Below are 19,763 nucleotides of genomic sequence, written 5' to 3' on the forward strand. Positions count from 1 at the left end.
GCTGAGGGCGGCGCCGCGGGCGGGGGCGATGGGGCCTGGCTGCCGGGCGGCGGCGGCGGCGGCGGTGGCGGCGGCGACGGGGCTCGCCTAGACGCGGGGGTCGCGGGGAGGCGAGAGACGAGTGGGTGCTCCGGCCCACCCGGGATGGGCCAAGCCCGGCCTGGCGGGGCCGAGCGGGAGCCGAAGGCGGCACGCGGGCCGGGCCTGCGGGCCGGGCGGCCCGGGGGCTGAGGTAGAGGTGGGCGCGGAGGAAGGGGCCGGGCGAGGCGGTGGGAGGAGCGGCGAGGGGGCGGAGGCTGGGCGGCGAGAAAGCGGCGCCTGGCCCGAGGCGGCGGCGCCGGAGCAGGCTGAGGCGGCGGCCGGGACGAGCGCCCTGAGGTGGCGGCCGCGGCCCCATGGGCGGGTGCGTGGGCGCCCAGCACGACTCCTCGGGCAGCCTCAACGAGAACTCGGACGGCACTGGAGGTAGGTGGCGCCAGGGGGCGGCTGCGGCCCCCCATTGTTCGCGGCGGCGGCCACCTGTCCCGACCCCGCGCCCCTTTGTCGTTCCTCCTCCACGGCGGCTCCGCCACGCGCTTCGGGCCCCACGCGGGGCCGCGGGCCTAGGCCTGGCTAGGGGGGGGCTCCAGCCCCGAGAAATCCTCGGCGGCAGGATGGCGGCTCTCGGGGCCGGGGAGGGGCGGCTGCCCCGAGAGCCCCCGACGGGCCCCGCCGCACCCCCGGCCCTTCCCGCGTCGGCAGAGTTGGCCGGGCTCAGCTTTCCCGGGTTTCGGATGACAGCTGCCCCGGTTGGTTCCAGTTTCTGGAGCTGGGCTGGGGAAGTCTCAAGTGGCCATGGGCAGTGTTTTAAGGAGGAGGGGGGAGATGATCCGCCCGAGGAAAACGTGGCTTGTTGCTGCTGCCAGGGGCGTTAGCCCAGTGTGCCGTCGGGGCGCACTAGTCAAATTCCGATGTGTCTTACGTAAAAGGAAAACGTGCAGGATAAAAGTACCCTAGTATAAGATTGGTGCTTTGAGTAAAAGTTTTCCAACGCGGATCGCGCTTCTCAGTTATAGTAACCATGGTAAAGAAGTCTCTTGATTCCGTTCTTAGTTGTTGTAGAGGGGCAGAACAGTTAAGATTGATTCTACTTTTAAGTGACCTCAACAGTGCCGAGCCCATTCATTATATAGAATGTGTAGAAGTTCGAACGTTGAAGAAAAGAGCCACCGGGGAGTAGCAAAGAGAACTTGATTTGATACGGACCTGATATTGGGTTCCTTCAAGTTGGATTGCTTATTTTTTAAGTTATTGAGTTGCTTGAGAATAGGCGGGGTCACACCTTTTCGCACCTTGAGACCAGGTGCCTGCCCTGACGCTTAAGCTCTGCACTTGAATCCTCTGCACTCATCTTTGTACTAGCGATTTCCCGGTTTACGTGATGTTTAGCCATGCCCCTTCACTAAAATCTATCGGTATTCCCTGTCGATACATGTTGGACAAATAATTTGAGGATTCAGTGAAAGTGGCCTTGAAAAAGTCCTTTGTAGTGCATTTCATGTCACAGCCTATTTATTGGTGAGATCCTCGGCGACAACAAAGCCAAAGTATAGAAAGGGAGTGATTAAAAACACTGGGTTAAGGGCAGATTGGTGGTCAGATGGTACTGCTTAAGTATGCTAGTGCTTACTAGCATTCAGTTTAATTAACTTTCACGTATGTTAAAATTATAATAAATACTCCTTTTCCCTGTGGTCGGATTGAACCAGTTTAACCCATTTGGCAGTACAATTTAGGATTCACTCACATTACTAGCATGGGCTTTTAGAAGCATGAAATCCTAGCTTTAGGTAATTACTACCAGTGGCATCCAATTAGATAGCTATAGTATCAGTTTCTTTCAGGACTTAAGTTTTCTGGACCATAAACTGCTATGTTTTTGTACAGAAACGTTTTTAAAAAGGGGAGTACCTCCTTTTTTATTCGGGGGAGAAGGCATGGGATAGCTCTGATGTAGCTGGAAGAAGAAGGGTCTGTGGGGGACAAAATTCTTCTGGAATTTCATTTTGGAAGCCTTCATTTTCCATTACTGTCATGAGAGGTGAGAGCACATTGTGGAGCTAGCAACTTGGGAGACTAGAGCTGGAGGCTCGTAGTTCCAGGCCAGTCCGGGCTACACAGCAAAACTTTGTCTCCAAAAACAACAAAAAATTATTGTGGAATGTGTTTCAGGTTTACGTGTTAACAGTTCTTTTTGTTGTTTGTTTGAAAGGGAATGACTTTGCTAAGGGTGTTGGCAAAGACCCTTAGCTTTTCACACATTAGTTTTTAATCTGGTTATACTGAGTTATAACATTTTCATCAACCTGATGTGTATAATGCAGCCTTCAGATATGTTTCCTGACAGTTTATATTCACAGTGCTATCTATGTGAGCATCAGCAGTTGTAGAATTACTCCGGCCTTTCCAAAAGTGAGCTGGTTCATAATAAATATGATTTAAAATACTTGGATATTGTACTTTCCTTTTCCTTCTGCATCCAGTTTTTTATATAATTTATTTTTTGGTTTTTCGAGACAAGGTTTCTCTGTAGCTCTGGCTGTCCTGGAACTCTCTCTGTAGACCAGGCTGGCCTTGAACTCACAGAGATCCGCCTGCCTCTGCCTCCCGAGTGCTGGGATTAAAGGTGTGCACCACCACCACTGCCCGGCTTGAATCCAGGTAATTTTACTATGAGTATATAAATATCAAGAAAGCCCTATTAGATAAATTACTTCTGTGAAGGAATTTGGAGAATTCTTACAAAACTTATAAAACTAAAAAGAGCCTGGGCGATGGTGGCACACGCCTTTAATCCCAGCACTTGGGAGTCAGAGGCAGGCGGATCTCTGTGAGTTCAAGGCCAGCCTGGTCTATAAAGCGAGTTCCAGGAAAGGTGCAAAGCTACACAGAGAAACCCTGTCTCCGGAAAAAAAAAAAAAACCTAAGAGGATGGCTTGATTCTCACACTAAGATTTGTATTATTGTTTTGAGTATTGATAATAGTTATAGTTCTTTCTCTGGTCTACTTTGTCTATAATTCAGGTTTGGATTTTAAGCCTCTTAGGCCTTTTTTTTTTTTTGGTTTTTCGAGACAGGGTTTCTCTGTGTAGCTTTGCGCCTTTCCTGGAACTGACTTGGTAGCCCAGGCTGGCCTCGAACTCACAGAGATCCGCCTGGCTCTGCCTCCCGAGTGCTGGGATTAAAGGCGTGCGCCACCACCGCTCTTAGGCCTTTTTTAAAAAAATGCTTTGCACAGGCTTTTAATCCCAGCACTTGGGAGGCAGAGCCAGGAGGATCTCTGTGAGTTCCAGGCTAGCCTGGTCTACAGAGCAAGATCCAGGACAGACACCAAAGCTACACAGAGAAACCCTGTCTCAAAAAAACAAAAACAAAAACAAAAAGGCTTTATTTTAAACAAGACAGTTCTATTTTAGATTCAAGATTATCTAATAGTACTCTCAACTTTCATTCTCCTTGAATCTGCCATTGTTGTGGCTTTTAAAAAGATAAAGTATTTTCTGCTTTTTTATGATGACATTGTGAAACTGGACTTAGGACTTGTAGACAAGGTTGTATGTGTGTGTGTTGCACATGTGTGTGGTGGATATCAAGACAACTTTTGCTTCTCTCCTTCCACTATGTTAGTTCCAGAGATAGAACTGAGGAGTCTTTATTCTGGCCCCTTTGTGATTTTTTTTTTAAATATTTATGGAGACCATCAATACAATTAATTGAAGGCAGCAAGTGTGATTATTTTCTTAGTTCATCTCTTTAGTGAGCTCTTCAGTGACACCCCAAGAGAACTGGTCCTGGTGTCTGCACAGTCCTAGGTTCACAAGAAGCCAGCCAAAATGCTGGACATGTGTTGCTTTACTCATTACTTCAGAATGTCTCAACATTGTCATGGAGTTCTTTCAGATATCCATTTATAGCAGCCTTACAGACACCTACTCAGTGAGTAACAAAGACTTTGGAATAATAAAATCTACGGTTTATCTGGTATTTATTATGTAACAAATCCCGTGCTAAGGGATTAATAGATGTATTGAATCCACAGTTCTTTGAGTTAGATGTCAGTCAACTTTATATTGTAGGTGAAGATTGAAGGCCAAAGAAACTATTGTCCTTGACATCATATAGCTTATAGTGTCAGTGAGAGCTTTTTATCCATGGCTAAAATTAAAGGGCCTCCCTTCCTCTTTTCTTGATTTATTTAAGAAATTACCATATAATATACCACATAAGAGGTGTTAGTAACATTTATTTAATTTTTGTGGGTTTTTTGTTTGTTTGTTTGTTCTTGCTTTTCAAGACAAGGTCTCTGTGTAGCCCTGGCTGTTCAGGAACTCACTCTATATAGATCAGGCTGGCTTTGAAATCACAGAGATCCTCCTGCCTCTGCCTCCTGAGTACTGGGATCAAAGACGCTACCACACTTGGTTAACCATTTTGAGTACAGTTTGTAGTGTTATATAACTGTCATCGCTGTCCATCCACATCCATATTTTTTTCTTCAGGTAGTATGTCTCTCTTCTCTTTTCAGTCTCTGGTAACCATTAATAATGTAAATAATGTAATGTACATTATTTTTATGAAGTTACCTGTTTGGGATGTTTCGTATAAATGGAATCTCATAATATTCTTTCCTTTGTGGTTTATTCCACTTAGCATAATCTTTCCTGGGCTCAAGTTGTGGCAAGTGTCAATATATCATCTTTTTTTATGATTGAGTAATACTCTGTTGTATGTAAGTACACATATATTTTTGTTTTTTTACTAGCCATTTTTTGGTTTGTATTTGAGTTGTTTCTACATTTTGGTGCAAGTAATGCATTTGTGAACTTGAGTTGCATAGATAACTATTTTCATTTCCTTTTTAAAGATACCTAGAAGTGGGACTGTTGGGGGATTATGACAATTCTATTTATGTTTTGGAGGACCTGCCAGACTTTTTCATGAAGGTCATACTGTTTTTCATTCCTACCTGAAATCTTTCTGCAATTTCTCTCCCTCTTTACCAGCACTTATTATTTTCCATTAAAAAAAAAAAATCACGACTCTGGAGTTTGGGAAGTGCTCAAGTTCTTGAGGTTTGGTTTGTGTTCTCTGATGAGTTCCATTATTTAGTATCTTTTTGTTTTGTTTTGTTTTGTTTTTCGAGACAGGGTTTCTCTGTGTAGCTTTGGAGCCTGTCCTGGAACTCACACTGTAGCCCAGACTGGCCTTGAACTCACAGAGATCCGCCTGCCTCTGCCTCCCAGTGCTGGGACTAAAGGCGTGTGCCACCACTGCCCAGCTATTTAGTATCTTTTTATGTATTTGATGGCCATTGTTGGCCATTTATATACTTTTGGGGGAAATGTCTATTCAAGTCCTTTGCCTCTGTGATACTGGGATTTTTATGTCAGACACATCTGTGCAAATATTTTTCCCATTCTGTGGATGAATCTTTTCATTTTCTGGATAGTGTCCTTTTTGTACAAATGTCTGTAATTTTAATAAAGTCTGTTTTATTTTCTTTCGTTGCCAATGCTTTAAATATATTTATATATCTGTCCCATGAGTATAAATAAATACATAGATCTGCAGTCAGTAATTCATTAGTCGTCAAGGAACATTTATCTTCTCAGTAGTAGAAACCCCTCAGGCTTCTACTCCCTTTGATCTGAGGAGACTATTAGTAGTGGGGTCCATTCAGTAACTCACTTCAGCTTTTCCCCCTCAGTGCACTGGGGCCTTGCACATGCTAAGTAAACTCTACCACTGAGCTACATCTTCAACTCTGGCTGTTTTGAGACAGGGTCTCTTTATGTAGCTTGGGCTGGCCTTGAACTGAGGAGCCTCCTGTTGTAACCTGAATGTATGGATGAGAGGAGTATGCCGCCCTCTCCTGGCTCCACTTCAGCTTCTTTAAAAAACACTTATTTTTATTTCACATGTTTGAGTGTTTTGCCTGCTATATATGTGTATTGCATGTGTGCCAGGTTCTGGCGAAGGAACTATAGGCAGATATAAGCCACTATGTAGCCTAAGTACCGAGCCATCTCTCCAATTCCACTTCAGCTTCTTGATTAAGATGATGGTTGTGTTTTCTGGGGTCAGCAAAGGCACTGGTCCAAAAAGGAATCATGATCTTTCTCTTGAATATTTCAAAAGCCCTTTTTAGGAAAGTATAGTATACACATATGAAACAACTGCAATGAAATGTAGACAGATAATGTAACTGTCCTGTAACCTCAAGTGCTGAGGGAATAGCAGGGAAACAAAGTGATCATCTCAGCAGCATGGGGCTGGGAAGAGAAGCTGTTTAAGTGGTCAGAAGCTGGGTGTGATAGCACACACCTGTAATTCTGGCACTTGGGGAGTGAACAGGAAATAATGGCGAGACTGAACTGGTAGTGTGTAGGATGCTACTCTGGATTCCTGGAAAGGGTTCACTGTCATCTGACTCCTGTGTAGTTACCATTAAGTATTAACTGAACCACTTACTGAGATCACAGCAAGGAAGTCTGTCCAGGGAAGAATTTATGTTCTAATATTTTGTTATTCAAAAAGTTTGGTCTCTGGACCAACAGCATTGGCATTACCTGGGAACATGTTAGACATATAGTAGTGCATGCTTACGTTCCAGGCTACTCGAGAGACTGAGGCGAGATTGCAAGTTTGAGGCCAACTTGGACAGTTTAGCAAAATTCTACCAAAAGTCAGGCTCAGGCCTTTATTTTTATTTTTAATTTAATTTTTTTTTAAAGCTATAGAAGGCCTAGCAAGTGACTTACCACTGAGGCGCCCCAGCCCAACTGGTTTTTATGTCTAGTTTTGAATTTAGGAACCTCTTAACAGAAGTTCTGATCCACCAGAAGTGACAGGTGTGTGTGTTCCTCACTTTGATTGCCTGAGTCTATGCTTGCTTTTTTCTTTTGGACAAATCTTTATGAAGGCACTTTTAGTTGAATCTTGGTTTTCCTACTGTAAGTACAAAGCTTTCATAGCTGTTCTGGAAGCACTTGACTCAGGCAGTATTTAATGAGAATGACTATTGAGTACTAATCACTAGTAATAAACTTTTGCATTAATGAATTAGCTATCTCTTGGCTTTGGGCGACATGAATTCTTGCTGAAGACAGTTGGGTTGATTTGGGTTAAGGAATATTGTCAAGTTAGTTAGACATGATCAGTTTAGTGATTTTTTTTTTTTTCTTACCACAGACCATCTGTGTGGTTTAATCTTCATTTGGTGGGCACTACACCCGATCTTCCTGCTGTCCCCTCACCATTCTTGCCATGTTCCTCCTTATTGGGCAATATAGGCTGCCACCAAGTCCTTAGGATTGACTGGTAGTTCAGGTTCCGTAGCTTGAGAATTTCTAAAGAAGTTGTACTTAAAGGTGCATGTGTGTTGGCCAGGAACAGTCAGCATGTGTTATCCTTCCATCAGCTACTTGACAAGAGTCATGTTATTCATCGGTTTGCTTATTTACTTATTATTGTGGGGTGATGTGTGTGGAGGTCAGAGGACAACTTTGTAGAGTCAGCTTTCTCCTATCTTTCTGTGGGTTCTGTGACATGAACTCAGGTGTCTTGTGTTGTCAGGTGCTAAACAGCCTTTCCCACTGAGCCAATCTTGCTAGCCCCAAGGGTTTGTTTTGTTTTTTAAATATATTGACATTGAGCAGAGAGAGGTTAAATATTGTTGAATATGCATTGGTTATTGTAATACAAAATACCATATTTTTTTTTTTTGTTTGTTTGTTTTTTTTTGGTTTTTCGAGACAGGGTTTCTCTGTGTAGCTTTGCGCCTTTCCTGGAACTCACTTGGTAGTCCAGGCTGGCCTCGAACTCACAGAGATCCGCCTGGCTCTGCCTCCCGAGTGCTGGGATTAAAGGCGTGCGCCACCACCGCCCGGCCATATTTTTGAATGTGTACAATAAAATTTAAAAAAAAAATTACATCATAGCTCCCATATCAGTTACTATTGCATTGCTGTGACATAACTTCAGGGAGAAAGAATTCATTTTGATGCTTGGCTGCCTCATTACTTTGGGCCTGAGGTGAGAGTGAACATCTTCACTAATGAGATAGTGTAAGGGAAGCTGTTTGCCTCATGGCAGACAGGAAGCAGAGAGGGGAGGGGAAGGGGTGACCTGCACCTCCTGCCTCTTAGCCCCATCACCTGAAGTTTCCACCACCTCCCAGAATAGCACCACCAGCTGGGAGCAAGCATTTACCATAAGCCTCTAGGGGGCATTTCACCCCGAAGCTGTAACAGCTGCTTTCAGAAATGGAATTCCTGTGAAGTTAGACACATAAGGAAACTGAAGCATTTAACTGGTGTGGAATCTTACTGATAAATACTTCCTCAAGACTTGGCCCAGGGATAGATATATTTGTTGTGTGGTACTGGAGATTCATGACAGGGCCTTGTGCATATGAAGTAAGCATTTTCCAGCTGAAGTGTAGCTCTAGCCTGTGATTGAATGATGATAAGAGTGATTTGGGGCTTTTCTGTCTGAGTGCTTACCGTCCCAGGAAAGTGGTTAGAATACTGTGTGTTTATTGTAAACTGGACTTGAGATCTACCTGGGCACATTGCTTTGATTGGCTCACATAGCATCCATGCTTATGGGCTGTGTCTAGTTTATTTAGTTGTTGAGTATGCCTTTAGGGTAGATACTTTATTTCCTAGGGGAGTTAAGATGCTTCTTTCAGAATCTCCTTATTTCAGACAGGGTCATTGTATACTGTCCAGGCTGGTATCTAACTCTATAGGCATGTGCCACCATCCCTGACTTTTCTGAAAGTTTTAAATAAAAGAGTAGGCCTCCATTATTCTGACTCTGTGTATATGAAGCTATGTTTATAACCATCTCTGTGATAATCAAGTAGCTAGAGGAGGCATACAGTTAAATAACTAAGGTTTTTAAAATCTCCACAGCAATGAAAACAGTGTTAGGAAAGAAGACCAGGGAGCAGGGGCAGAAGGCTTCAAAACAGAGGTGGTATAAGAAGTTGTTTTTAATGCCAGGCAAGGTGGTACATACCTTTGACCCTAGCATTCAAGAAGCAGAGGCTAGTCGATCTCTGAGAATTTGAGGCCAACCAAGGACACATAGTGAGACCCTGTTTTTTTAAAAAAAAAAAAAAAAAAGGAAAGGGAAAAAAAGTTGGGTTTTAAAAGGGGTTTCCATGAAGAAATGGCAGACTGTTATTCTCTGTGCAGAGGAGACTGATCCAGGGAAAGCATGTGACTTTCTAGGGAGCATTTAAAGCTTGTGAGGGGAGAGGTAAAATACAGAGTTCTTAGTTTTTGAAACAGGGTTTGCTGCAGAATTTGGAGCTAGCTGATTTCGATAGACTAGCTGGCCAGTAAGCCCTAGGGATCCTCCTGTCTCCACCTGCCCAAGGCTGGGATTATAGACGTGCTGCTGCCCTTGGATTTTCTTACCGGCTTTTGTCTCACTCGGGGCCTCATGCTTGACAAATCATGTTTTGCTGACTGAGCCATGTCTCCAGTCAAATTTTTATAAAAGATAGTATCTAGTTCAACAAATCTAGATACTACAATCTAGATTAAACAAATTATGAATTGTATTTCTTTTGGGGAGGTATGGGGGTTGCTTAGCCTGGTTGTGACTTGATGTGTTATTGAGGATAAGCTTGAGTTTCTAATCCTCCTGTCTCTAGTTCCTGACTGTTGGTGCACCACCACATACAGTTTCATACAGTACTGGAGATCAAACCCAGAGCTGTGAGCATGCTAGGCAAGTACTCTACCATCTGAGCTACATCCTCATCTCTTTGTATTTCCTTTATATGACATGCCTTTTTCCCCTCTTTCTAACTGCATTTCTAAAGGCATTATGGCACTCCCAACATGTACCTCTAAAAAATAAAGTTCCTGCCATGGTACTATATGATCACACTTAAAACTTGGAACTATTTTTGTGTTTCCAAGATCTAGTCCATAATTAGACTTCCCAATTTCTCTCCAAATACTTAACTTTTGTTTTTCAGAATTGGATCCTGTTGGTATTTAGGCATTACATATGATTTTCTCTTCAGTCTTTTTTAACTCTATAAGCACCCCCTTTCCTCTTTGGCATTGACTTTTTTAAAACCCCCATCCCCTTTGGTTTTTTGAGACAGGATTTCTCTGTGTAGTCCTGACTGCCCTGGAACTTACTTTGTAGACCAGGCTGGCTTCAAACTCACAGAGATCCACCTACCTCTGCCTCCCGAGTTACAGGATTAAAGGTGTACACCACCACATCTGACAGCATTAACTTTTTTAGAGTCTTAGAGGTGGATCACAGTCTGGGATTGTCTGTGACCCTGGTTTTCATTTTCGTGTGCTCTAGCCTCTGTAATTTCCCTTAAGCTAGAAATTAGGTAGATCTGATTTTTGATAGAGGACTATTAATCATTATTATTATTAATGATTAATAAAAACTGGAAATTAGGTAGATCTAATTTTAGCAGAAGATGATTATAATGTACCCAGGCTACATGTTATCTTCAACATTAGGATAATTTGCATTATTGACCAAGTCTGAGCCCTTACTTCTTGTCATCTTCACAACTTCCATTCACTACTTACAGTGGTGTCCTTATTCCTACTCCTATTTAAAAAAAAACAAAACTGTTGTAATTTTTTTTTGAATATTGCTTCTCTTAGAATGTAAGCTACACTTGACAGAGAATTTAGTTCTGTGTTCTTAAGGCTCCAGTACATTGTGTGGCACAATTTATTTCTTATAATGGTGTTCAAAAGAAAGTAATAGCCGGGCGGTGGTGGCGCACGCCTTTAATCCCAGCACTCGGGAGGCAGAGCCAGGCGGATCTCTGTGAGTTCGAGGCCAGCCTGGGCTACCAAGTCAGTTCCAGGAAAGGCGCAAAGCTACACAGAGAAACCCTGTCTCGAAAAACCAAAAAAAAAAAAAAAAGAAAGTAATAGTTCCTTAGTTGAAGACCGTACTTGGTTCTAGAATAGGAGCTTTGTTTAATAGACCATATAGTGTAGGGAAGACCCTTGAGAGCAAATCACTTACTTACCCCTTTCTCTCATTATGACCTTAGGTGAATCACTTGACCTCCCAGCTCCTTGGTTTTTTAGCATGTTGGATAATATCAGTAAATTAAAACAATTTCTTTGGGAGTGGAGCTTTCTCTTTAGGTATATGTCACATTTAACATATTAGTTGTAACTTTCCTGCCAGGCTCAGCATTAATTTACTTTTATTCTAGTTTTATAGTCAGTAAATTCTTCATTCAAAAAAAGGTAAAAAGAAATGATTTAGTCTCATATCATTCATGAAAAGGTAAGAAATGATTTAGTCTCATAAAGTTTAAATCCCCCTCACTATGAGATGTGTTCAGCGGTTGAAATGTATGTGACAGATCACACAGCATCTTGTTTTCCCTGCGGACTGTTTGTTTTCTTGCAGTGTTGGTGAGAGCTTAGACAGCAGATGCATCTGAGCTTTGGTGGCATTAGATGGAACCTAGATGCTCAAGTGCTGTGTTAGTCTGCTCACTCATAAAGCCTTCCATGCGTGGGTAACTATGTACCACCTTATCAAAAGGCACCACAATCAGCATGTTCGAATTCGGAGTTCACTAAGTTTCACATGTTTGTAGAGGCAAGAGAAGCTTCACTCTAGCGTCTGCTCAGTGTGAGTCTGGCAGAAGCTACCCTGCCTCATGATGGCCTTTATGTTTGGAATTTGACTTTGTGGAGCTTTGTAGTGCCGCAGTGGAGAGACAGAGGCAGGCAGATCTCAGTGAGTTCCAGAACAGCCAGGTCTACGTAGAAGGACTCTGTCTCCAAAAATAAGGGAACAGTAGCAAAAAAAGTCTTTTAGGCTGTGTTGAGGGAGCTCTGGGGAGGCTTTTGTTGTTGTTTTTGTTGCCTTGAGTTATTTGGAACCAGTTTAAAAATCAATATGACAAGATCTTAGGAAAAAATTTCACATAATTTCCATTTTTCTTTACTCTGAGGTTGGTATAATATGTTGGATGTTTTATTATATATTCAGAGTTTCTTAGAATTACTGAGTAGTAGTAAGTCAGTTAAGAAGTTTACTTGATTTAGAGAAACATTCTACCAGATTTATTTGAATTCTAAGAAGACTGATGTTGAGCAAAAAATGGAAAGATGAACGCATAAAATTAGCCATGAGTGGCTGTACCATTAAACACAGTCTTCTTATAGATTCTGGATGCTTCTTTACTCCTTTCCACCCCTGCCCTCGGTTCATTTTCCCCAGGACTTTTGTCAACAGATAAGGAACAAGCCTTCAGACAGTCTTTCTCTTCCAGAGCAACTTTGGCTTCGTAATGTATTTCATAAAGTGCAATTGCTTCATTATTTATGGTGTGAATTGGAATGCAACTTAACACTAGGAGGCTTACTCTCTCTGCCTCTTCCTTGGCTTCACTCTTCTCAGACGTAAAGTAAACTCTTCTAGTTCTCTGCCAATGGTTGAGGAAAGCTTGTGTTATGTTTACCCTCAGGAAGTTCAGACAACTGGTACTTCATGGAAAGTCCCTGATGGATTAGAGGCCTATGGCAAGTTTGTCTGTAGCATAGAGACGAGGAACCAGAGCTAGAAATGCAGCTCAGAGGTAGAATGCTTCAATTCCTAGCACTGAGGACAGAATCAAATGAGATTCCAGAGGTTTTACGTCTGCCATGTTTATTAAAACCCAACTATGGCTTCTGAAGAGTGGATAAGACTTGAGTGAAACAGGTGTGTCGCGGAGATCTTTACCTTCCAGTGAGTAAAGAATGGCCTTTTTTTCTCAAGACATTCGTAGTTTTACTTGGAATAGAAATGATGTAGTAGCCGGGCGGTGGTGGCCCACGCCTTTAACCCCAACACTCGGGAGGCAGAGGCAGGCGGATCTTTATGAGTTCGAGGCCATCCTGTTTTACAGAGCGAGATCCAGGAAAGGCACAAAGCTACACAGAGAAACCCTGTCTCGAAAAACCGAAAAGAAAAGAAATGTGCTTTTTTTTTTTTTTTTTTTTTTTTGATGCAGGGTCTTAATACATAGCTTTTGTTGTCTTGGAACTCACTATAAATCAGACTGGCCATTAACTCACAGATTTGCCTGCCTCTACCTCAAGAGTGCTGGGACTAAAGGGGTCCATACTACCGCACTTGGTTTGGTGCTCTTTTTGAGGGAGTGGATTGAGACAAGGTCTCACTATATAGCCTTCGCTGACCTGGAACTCAGAGAGATCTGCCTGCCTATGCCACCAACCAGACCTATCCCATTGCCCTTATTACATTTATTATACCGGGCAGGTATAATAGTAGCATTCAAAAGGCAGAGACAAAAAGATTAAAAATTTAGGGCTAAACTGGTTTATGTAGTTAATTTTAGGTGAGTTATGGCAACATAGGAAAACTACCTCAAAACAACAAGAAGCATATCTCTGTGATATATTTAAATTTTTTTTAAATTATTAATTTATTGAATCTAGTACACAAAAGGATGGGTTTCATTATGACGTTTTCAAAGATGGAACACTCTCTCTCTTTTTTTTTTTGTTGAGACAGGGTCTCACTTCATAGCTCTGGCTGCCCTGGAACTCACTATGTAGACCAGGCTGGCCTCGAACTCACAGAGATTTGCCTGCCTCTGCCTCCTGAGTGCTGGGATTAAAGGCATGAACCAGCATTCCTGGCTTTCCCCATCCTCTGGAGGCACTAACAGGATGTGAGTGGGCAGGGCCAAAGACTTTGGAGAGTCTTCTTACCTAGGGGGGTGACTGTGTCTTAGGGACACTGGGCATGATTAGTTTTTGTCTACCTCAAAACAAGAAGCATATCTCTGTGATATATTTTTAAATTTTTTAAATTACATTTTTTGTGTTTGTAGGGGTATGTGTTTGTATAGAGTGCTTATCTAATATGCAAGAGCCCCGGGTTTGATCCTCAGCAATGCATAAAACTGGGTTTGGTGGTGCTGCCTATAATCCCAGTACTCAGGAGGTGAAGACAGGAGGAAACAGAAGTTCAAGATCATCCTAAACTACATATTGAGTTTGAGCAACCTGACCTACATGAGACCTTGTCTCAAAAAACAAAAAACACCATAATTTATTTCCCCTTAGAATCTCTATAAGGTTAGCAATTTGCCCTATTTATCGCTTCCCTCCATTTGTGTCTAGGATAGCTGTACGGAATATATAGGTAATAGAGCAGGTGGACAGGGTGACTTGATTATTATTTGGAGAATGAAAAGCTTTCTACTTAGCTTATTTCATTTGGGTTTTGAAATTATTTTCCTAATTGGTTCCTTAGTTACTTAGATACTTCCCTCACAGTAATTAAGTCTGGGATAAGTTTGCCCATTTGACGACGGAAGCAGTCATCTAATTTGCTTGTTAAGGTCTCTCTGCTTATTTTATGTTCTTTTATGTTATTCTGTCATCCTTAGCAAACCTGGTGATGCTTTTACTTGCTTTAGCTATGAACAGAGAGTTAATTGTACTTATAGCCCACATAGTTCAGTGGAGAAATGGACTCTTGTTAGCTGTCTTTCAGCTAACTTTATGCTTACATTAAACGGAGTAGAAATTCAGGCTTCATATGCACCCTATGCTTAGTATTGTGTAAATAACAGTTAGGAAAGCACTGTTCAGTAATTCTGAGGGTGGGGATATATCTTAGGTGATAGAATTCTGTTACTGTGCACAAAGTTCTGGGTTTGATTCTCAGAACCTAAGCACTGCATAAAATTGGGCGTGTAGCACATACTGATTAATGAGGAGATAGGCAGGAGGCCCAGAAGTTCAAAGTCATCCTCAGTTACATCAGAAGTTGGAGGCCAGCCCAGGATGTATGAGCCTCTATCTTTAAAAATAGTTCTCTGAAATTTTTATATATTCTTCCATATATTACACATTCACAGACATTTTATGGATACTAGAGATGGGCAGAAATTAGGGTAAGTTCTCTTTTGGGAATGGTCTTTTGACATTTTTACTAAAAAGTCATTTAGGGAACAGGACTGATCTTTTACTTTTTCATTACTTAATTTATTGATGCAGTGCTGGGAATTCAGCCATGGCCTCATGTGTGCTTGTCAAATGCTTCACAGTGAGCTACATCCCTGCCTTCACTTATTTATTTATTTATTTAGGGTTTCTTGAGATAGGATCTTGTTTGTAGTTCAGGATTGCCTCAGAATCAGGATCTTTGTGTGTTCACCCTTCCAACCCCTCAGTGCTAGGATGACAAGCATGTAACATCAGGGTTGGCCAGCCTTTTTCATTTTAAGCCACATTCTTTCATGTAAATAGAGAATTATTTTAAGGGGAAATGTATACAAATAAAACTATATAATGTAGCTTAGGATTCATAATACTGTATAAGATATTTAGTAATATATGTCATAACTTTTGTACTGTTCTTAATAAAAATCTCCTACCTTGCCTATGATTTTTCCACAGATGCACATCACACTTGATGATTTATAAGTAGTAGGTACCTGATATTTGCTAAATGAGTGGATTTTACTGAAGTCATTAAAGCATTGCCTTTTTATTGCTTTCTGATATAATTAACAAATATATGAGATGTACATTTTGATTTTTTCACATGCAGTCTCTTGATGTTTTTCTTTTTCTTTTTACAAGGACCCTTTGACTCAAAGAAAGATTTTCTGTTGCCGTCATATAGGGGAGGAAACTAAGGCACGGAGAGGTTTTGATCTGAACAAGGAATAATAACATGAATAGCCCACATTGTCATATAAAAGTAGCATGAGCTGCCTGACCTAGCCCCGTGTAGCCCAGTTAATAACTTCTGCTTTCTCTTGTCTAAGTCAGTGTTTTCCCTACAGATGGTAGGGATTGGGGTTGTCTTTGTTCCTTACAGCAGAAGTATGTGAGCTTTTTCCTTTGTCACAGTTTACAGTTAAGTTGAAGTTAATAGGCTATAGATTCTAATGACGCTTCTACTTACTCTCAGTAGTGTAGGCAGTTGTGTTTAATCTTAAAATCTGTCTCTTTTCATAAGATAGAAACTGTGAACTGGGGCTGGTGAGGTGGCTCAACATAAAGGCACTTAATTGCCAAGTCTTGTGACCTGTGTTCGATCTCAGAGACGCACATCGTGGAAGGAGAGAACTGATTGTCTCAAGTTGTCCCATGACCTTCACATACAAATTGTGGCATGCTCCTCTCTTTGAACAAATTAACTAGTACAATTTTCAAAATAAAATTTGAACTGAGCAAGTACAGTGGTACATGCCTATAACCACAGTGCTTGAGTGTGGCAGGAGCAGAAAAATCAGGAGTTTGAGCCAACTTTGTTTACATAATTGGAGGCTAACCTGGGCTACATGAGACTTCATTTAAAAAGATTAATTTTGAGCTGAGATCCTAAGTACATAACTGGATCACATAGAAAGCAGTTCTAATCTTCATCCGCTTTACTCAAGTATTTTTCTTACTATATCTGCCTCCTGCTGTCACCCATGAAATGTTTCCAACTTAAAACTCAGTTGATTCACGTTTGTCTTGAACTGTTGAAGGGTCTAAACTTACGTAAGATCCTTAAGGTATTGTTTAGTCCTTAAGGGTTTGTTTAATCTGAAGAGAGTCTTCCAGACTGACCTATCTCTTTTCATAGAGCAATGGGATCTCAAGAAGTGGTTGTGTACTAAGGGAGAAGTTGAAGGAGATGTGCTGGAAGCCTCTGCACCATCACCTGGGCATGTGGACACTAGGAGCTGCCTTTTGATGTCACAGTTGACTGAAATCCCGCTTACTGGAGTATCTCATGTAGGAGTAGGTGCACATGGGTCCCCATTGATCCTGTGATGTCATAGCTTATGCTTTATATAGCAATCACCAATTAGTTTCTGCCTGAGACAGTTTCCTAGAAAATTTTTATTATTGTTTATTTTCCTTTTCTTTTTCTTTTTTTCTTTTGAGACAGGGGTCTCATGTATCCCAGGTTGACTTAGATTAGAACTCATGCGGTTGCTTGTAGGTAGAGTTTTCCTGCCTGGCCCACAGTCAGGACAAATCTCTCTCACCTGCCAGTCCCACAGCCGCTCAAACCCGATCAAGTAAACACAGAGACTTATATTGGTTACAAACTGTATGGCCGTGGCAGGCTTCTTGCTAACTGTACAGCTTAAATTAATCCATTTCCATTAATCTATACCTTGCCACATGGCTCGTGGCTTACCGGCATCTTCACATGCTGTTTGTCATCATGGCGGCTGGCAGTGTCTCTCTGACTCAGCCTTCCACTTCCCAGCTTTATTCTCCTCCTTGTCCCGCCTACACTTCCTGCCTAGCCACTGGCCAATCAGTGTTTTATTTATTGACTAATCAGCAACACATTTGCCATACTGAACATCCCACAGCAGTTGCTGAAGATGATCTTGAACTCCTGATCATCCTACCCTTACCTCTCAACCTGGTGAAGCATGTGCCATGCCCGGAGACTACCCTGGAATTATATTTCACCTGATGTTCATTAGGAATCTTTGAAGTGTGGTTATTACTGCTTACACTGCCAGAAATTAATATGTAGGCCGATTGCACAAACCTTATGCTGCGAATCTAGTTTTTCCTTTTTTGTTTTTGTAGTGGTTACATCATGCCTCAGGTAGATGACTTCCTTAGTGACTCAGAGCAGGTTTTATATACTTTACATTTTCCTAATTTCAAAATGAAAGGTTGATGTGTACCATTACATGTAACAGAATGTCACAGTGAAAAGGAACCTGAGAAACTGGCTGCTTAGGGCCATAAATAAGCATCAAGTAAGGGGGTAAGCTCTATCAGGAGCTCTGTATGGGAAGAGTAGCTCATCTCTTAATGGAATGAAATGAAGCAGGGACTGGATGGATGGCTCAGCAGTTAGCACTGGCTACTCTTGCAGGGGAGCTGGGTTCAGTTCCCAGCACCTACATGGCAGCTCACAGCTATAACTACACAGTTACACATCTGTAACCCAGTTCCAGGGGACCCAGTACTCTCTGTAGCTTCCTTGGACACCAGAAATGCACATACACACATGCAGTAAAACACTCATATACATAAAATACAAGGAAATCTTTAAAAAGTGTTTGAAGCTAGGAGAATTATACACTGGAGCTGTTGTTAGGGTAGGAAATGGAATCATGTGTCTCTTTGCTTTCTACATACCAGCACTGAAGGTACTGGCAAGAGTTATGTTACAATTTGAATAAAGCGAATAAATAACTGAAAATAACCTTCCTGTAGTATATGATCCTTCATCATTCCAAGAAAGAAATGATAGTGACATAATTTGTATTTTGGTGGTGAAAGTAGACTGTAAAGCTTGGGACAAGAATGAATACTAGAAGTGTTAGATGTAGGACATTTCACCATTTATCAACATACAGGGAAAGATAAATTTTCAAATAAAATATTTAGGGGAGAAAATTAGGATGAAGAACAAAATCCATTTTCTGTACAGAGTTCTGATTTAGTAATAAGTAGGAAATATAAAGCATTTGGTATGTTTTTATAGGAAATTTCAGAATGCTTTGTATTACAAAATTTTAATTTTATTTTATTCTTTTGTGTATATAATGTGTGTAGGGCATGTTTGTGCTCCAGCGCTCATGTGGAGGTCAAAGAACAACTTCATGGAGTCAGTTCTCTTTCTATCTTTATGTGGGTTCTAGAGATTGAATTTAGGTTGTCAGGCTTGCATGGCAAGCACTTTACCGGCTGAATCATCTTGCCAGCCTGAATGCTATAAATTTTTAATAGGAAAGTATTGATTAATGATGTCTTTGCATTTACTCTTGATACAGCCTAAAAGCATATTGTAATGTTCCTAAATTAAATCAATACTAGATAAGATATTCACACTGAACTACTTGTAAGATCATTTTTCCTTTTAGATAAAGAATAATTGAAACTGATTCCATATATATATTTATATATAAAACATGCTGTTTATATACACATACATATAGAATGCATATAATGTATATTATATAGATAAGTTACCTGTAACCTCTTTGCCTGCTTTATATAGGAACTTAAGGCTAATGCTCTATTGTCATCTTTGAGATTTACTTTACATCTTGGGGGATCTGACACAAGGCCTTCTATTTGCTAAGCAAGCATTCTACCACTGCACTTAGAAACCCATTTCAGAAGGTCTGACAAGTAAATACAACATCAAGTAAATGTATTTACGTGTGTTTTTGTTAGGACCCTAATGGACATTGGAATTCTTCAAACATAGGAAAAGTTTCAGATTGAAGAGCTTTGTAAACTTGCAATGTTTATCTTAGGAAACAGAATTTTCTTCCTTGGTGGGCTCAGTATAAACCACTAACATGTTCTTGGTAATTGGCATGAGCTGTTTGGGCTGCAGTTTGTGGTTAGATCATTTCTAGTTTCCTGTACCATCCTTAGCATCATTTGCTATCTGATCTCTCAGATCTTGCAGGTGAATTGATAATGCGGGTTTACCTAAGTTGTCTAAGTCTGTGGGACATTTATGTGTTGGGCACTGTTCTAATAGTTTGAATGAAAACACTACTTCGGGCTGGAGAGATGGCTCAGAGGTTAAGAGCACTGACTGTTCTTCTAGAGGTCCTGAGTTCAATTCCCAGCAACCACATGGTGGCTCCCAACCATCTAGAATAAGATCTGGTGCCCTCTTCTGGCCTGCAGACAAACATGCAGACTGAACACTGTACATGATAAGTAAATAAATCTTTTAAA

General features: G+C 41.4%; 1 protein-coding gene across 1 annotated transcript in view; it reads left to right on the top strand.

Moving 5' to 3' along the window:
- The first annotated feature begins 294 nt into the window (after nt 1–294).
- The window catches only part of Ubtd2 (ubiquitin domain containing 2), a 60,025-nt gene continuing 40,556 nt past the window's right edge, over nt 295–19,763 (top strand). The window contains exon 1 of the mRNA XM_052758990.1: nt 295–465. Within this exon, the coding sequence (XP_052614950.1) occupies nt 396–465 (70 nt within the window). The 5' untranslated portion in view covers nt 295–395. The remainder of the gene's footprint in view (nt 466–19,763) is intronic.

Source organism: Peromyscus californicus, unplaced genomic scaffold (genome assembly GCF_007827085.1).
Source record: "Peromyscus californicus insignis strain IS unplaced genomic scaffold, ASM782708v3 Scaffold_3__1_contigs__length_106647218, whole genome shotgun sequence".
Lineage (NCBI taxonomy): Eukaryota > Metazoa > Chordata > Mammalia > Rodentia > Cricetidae > Peromyscus > Peromyscus californicus.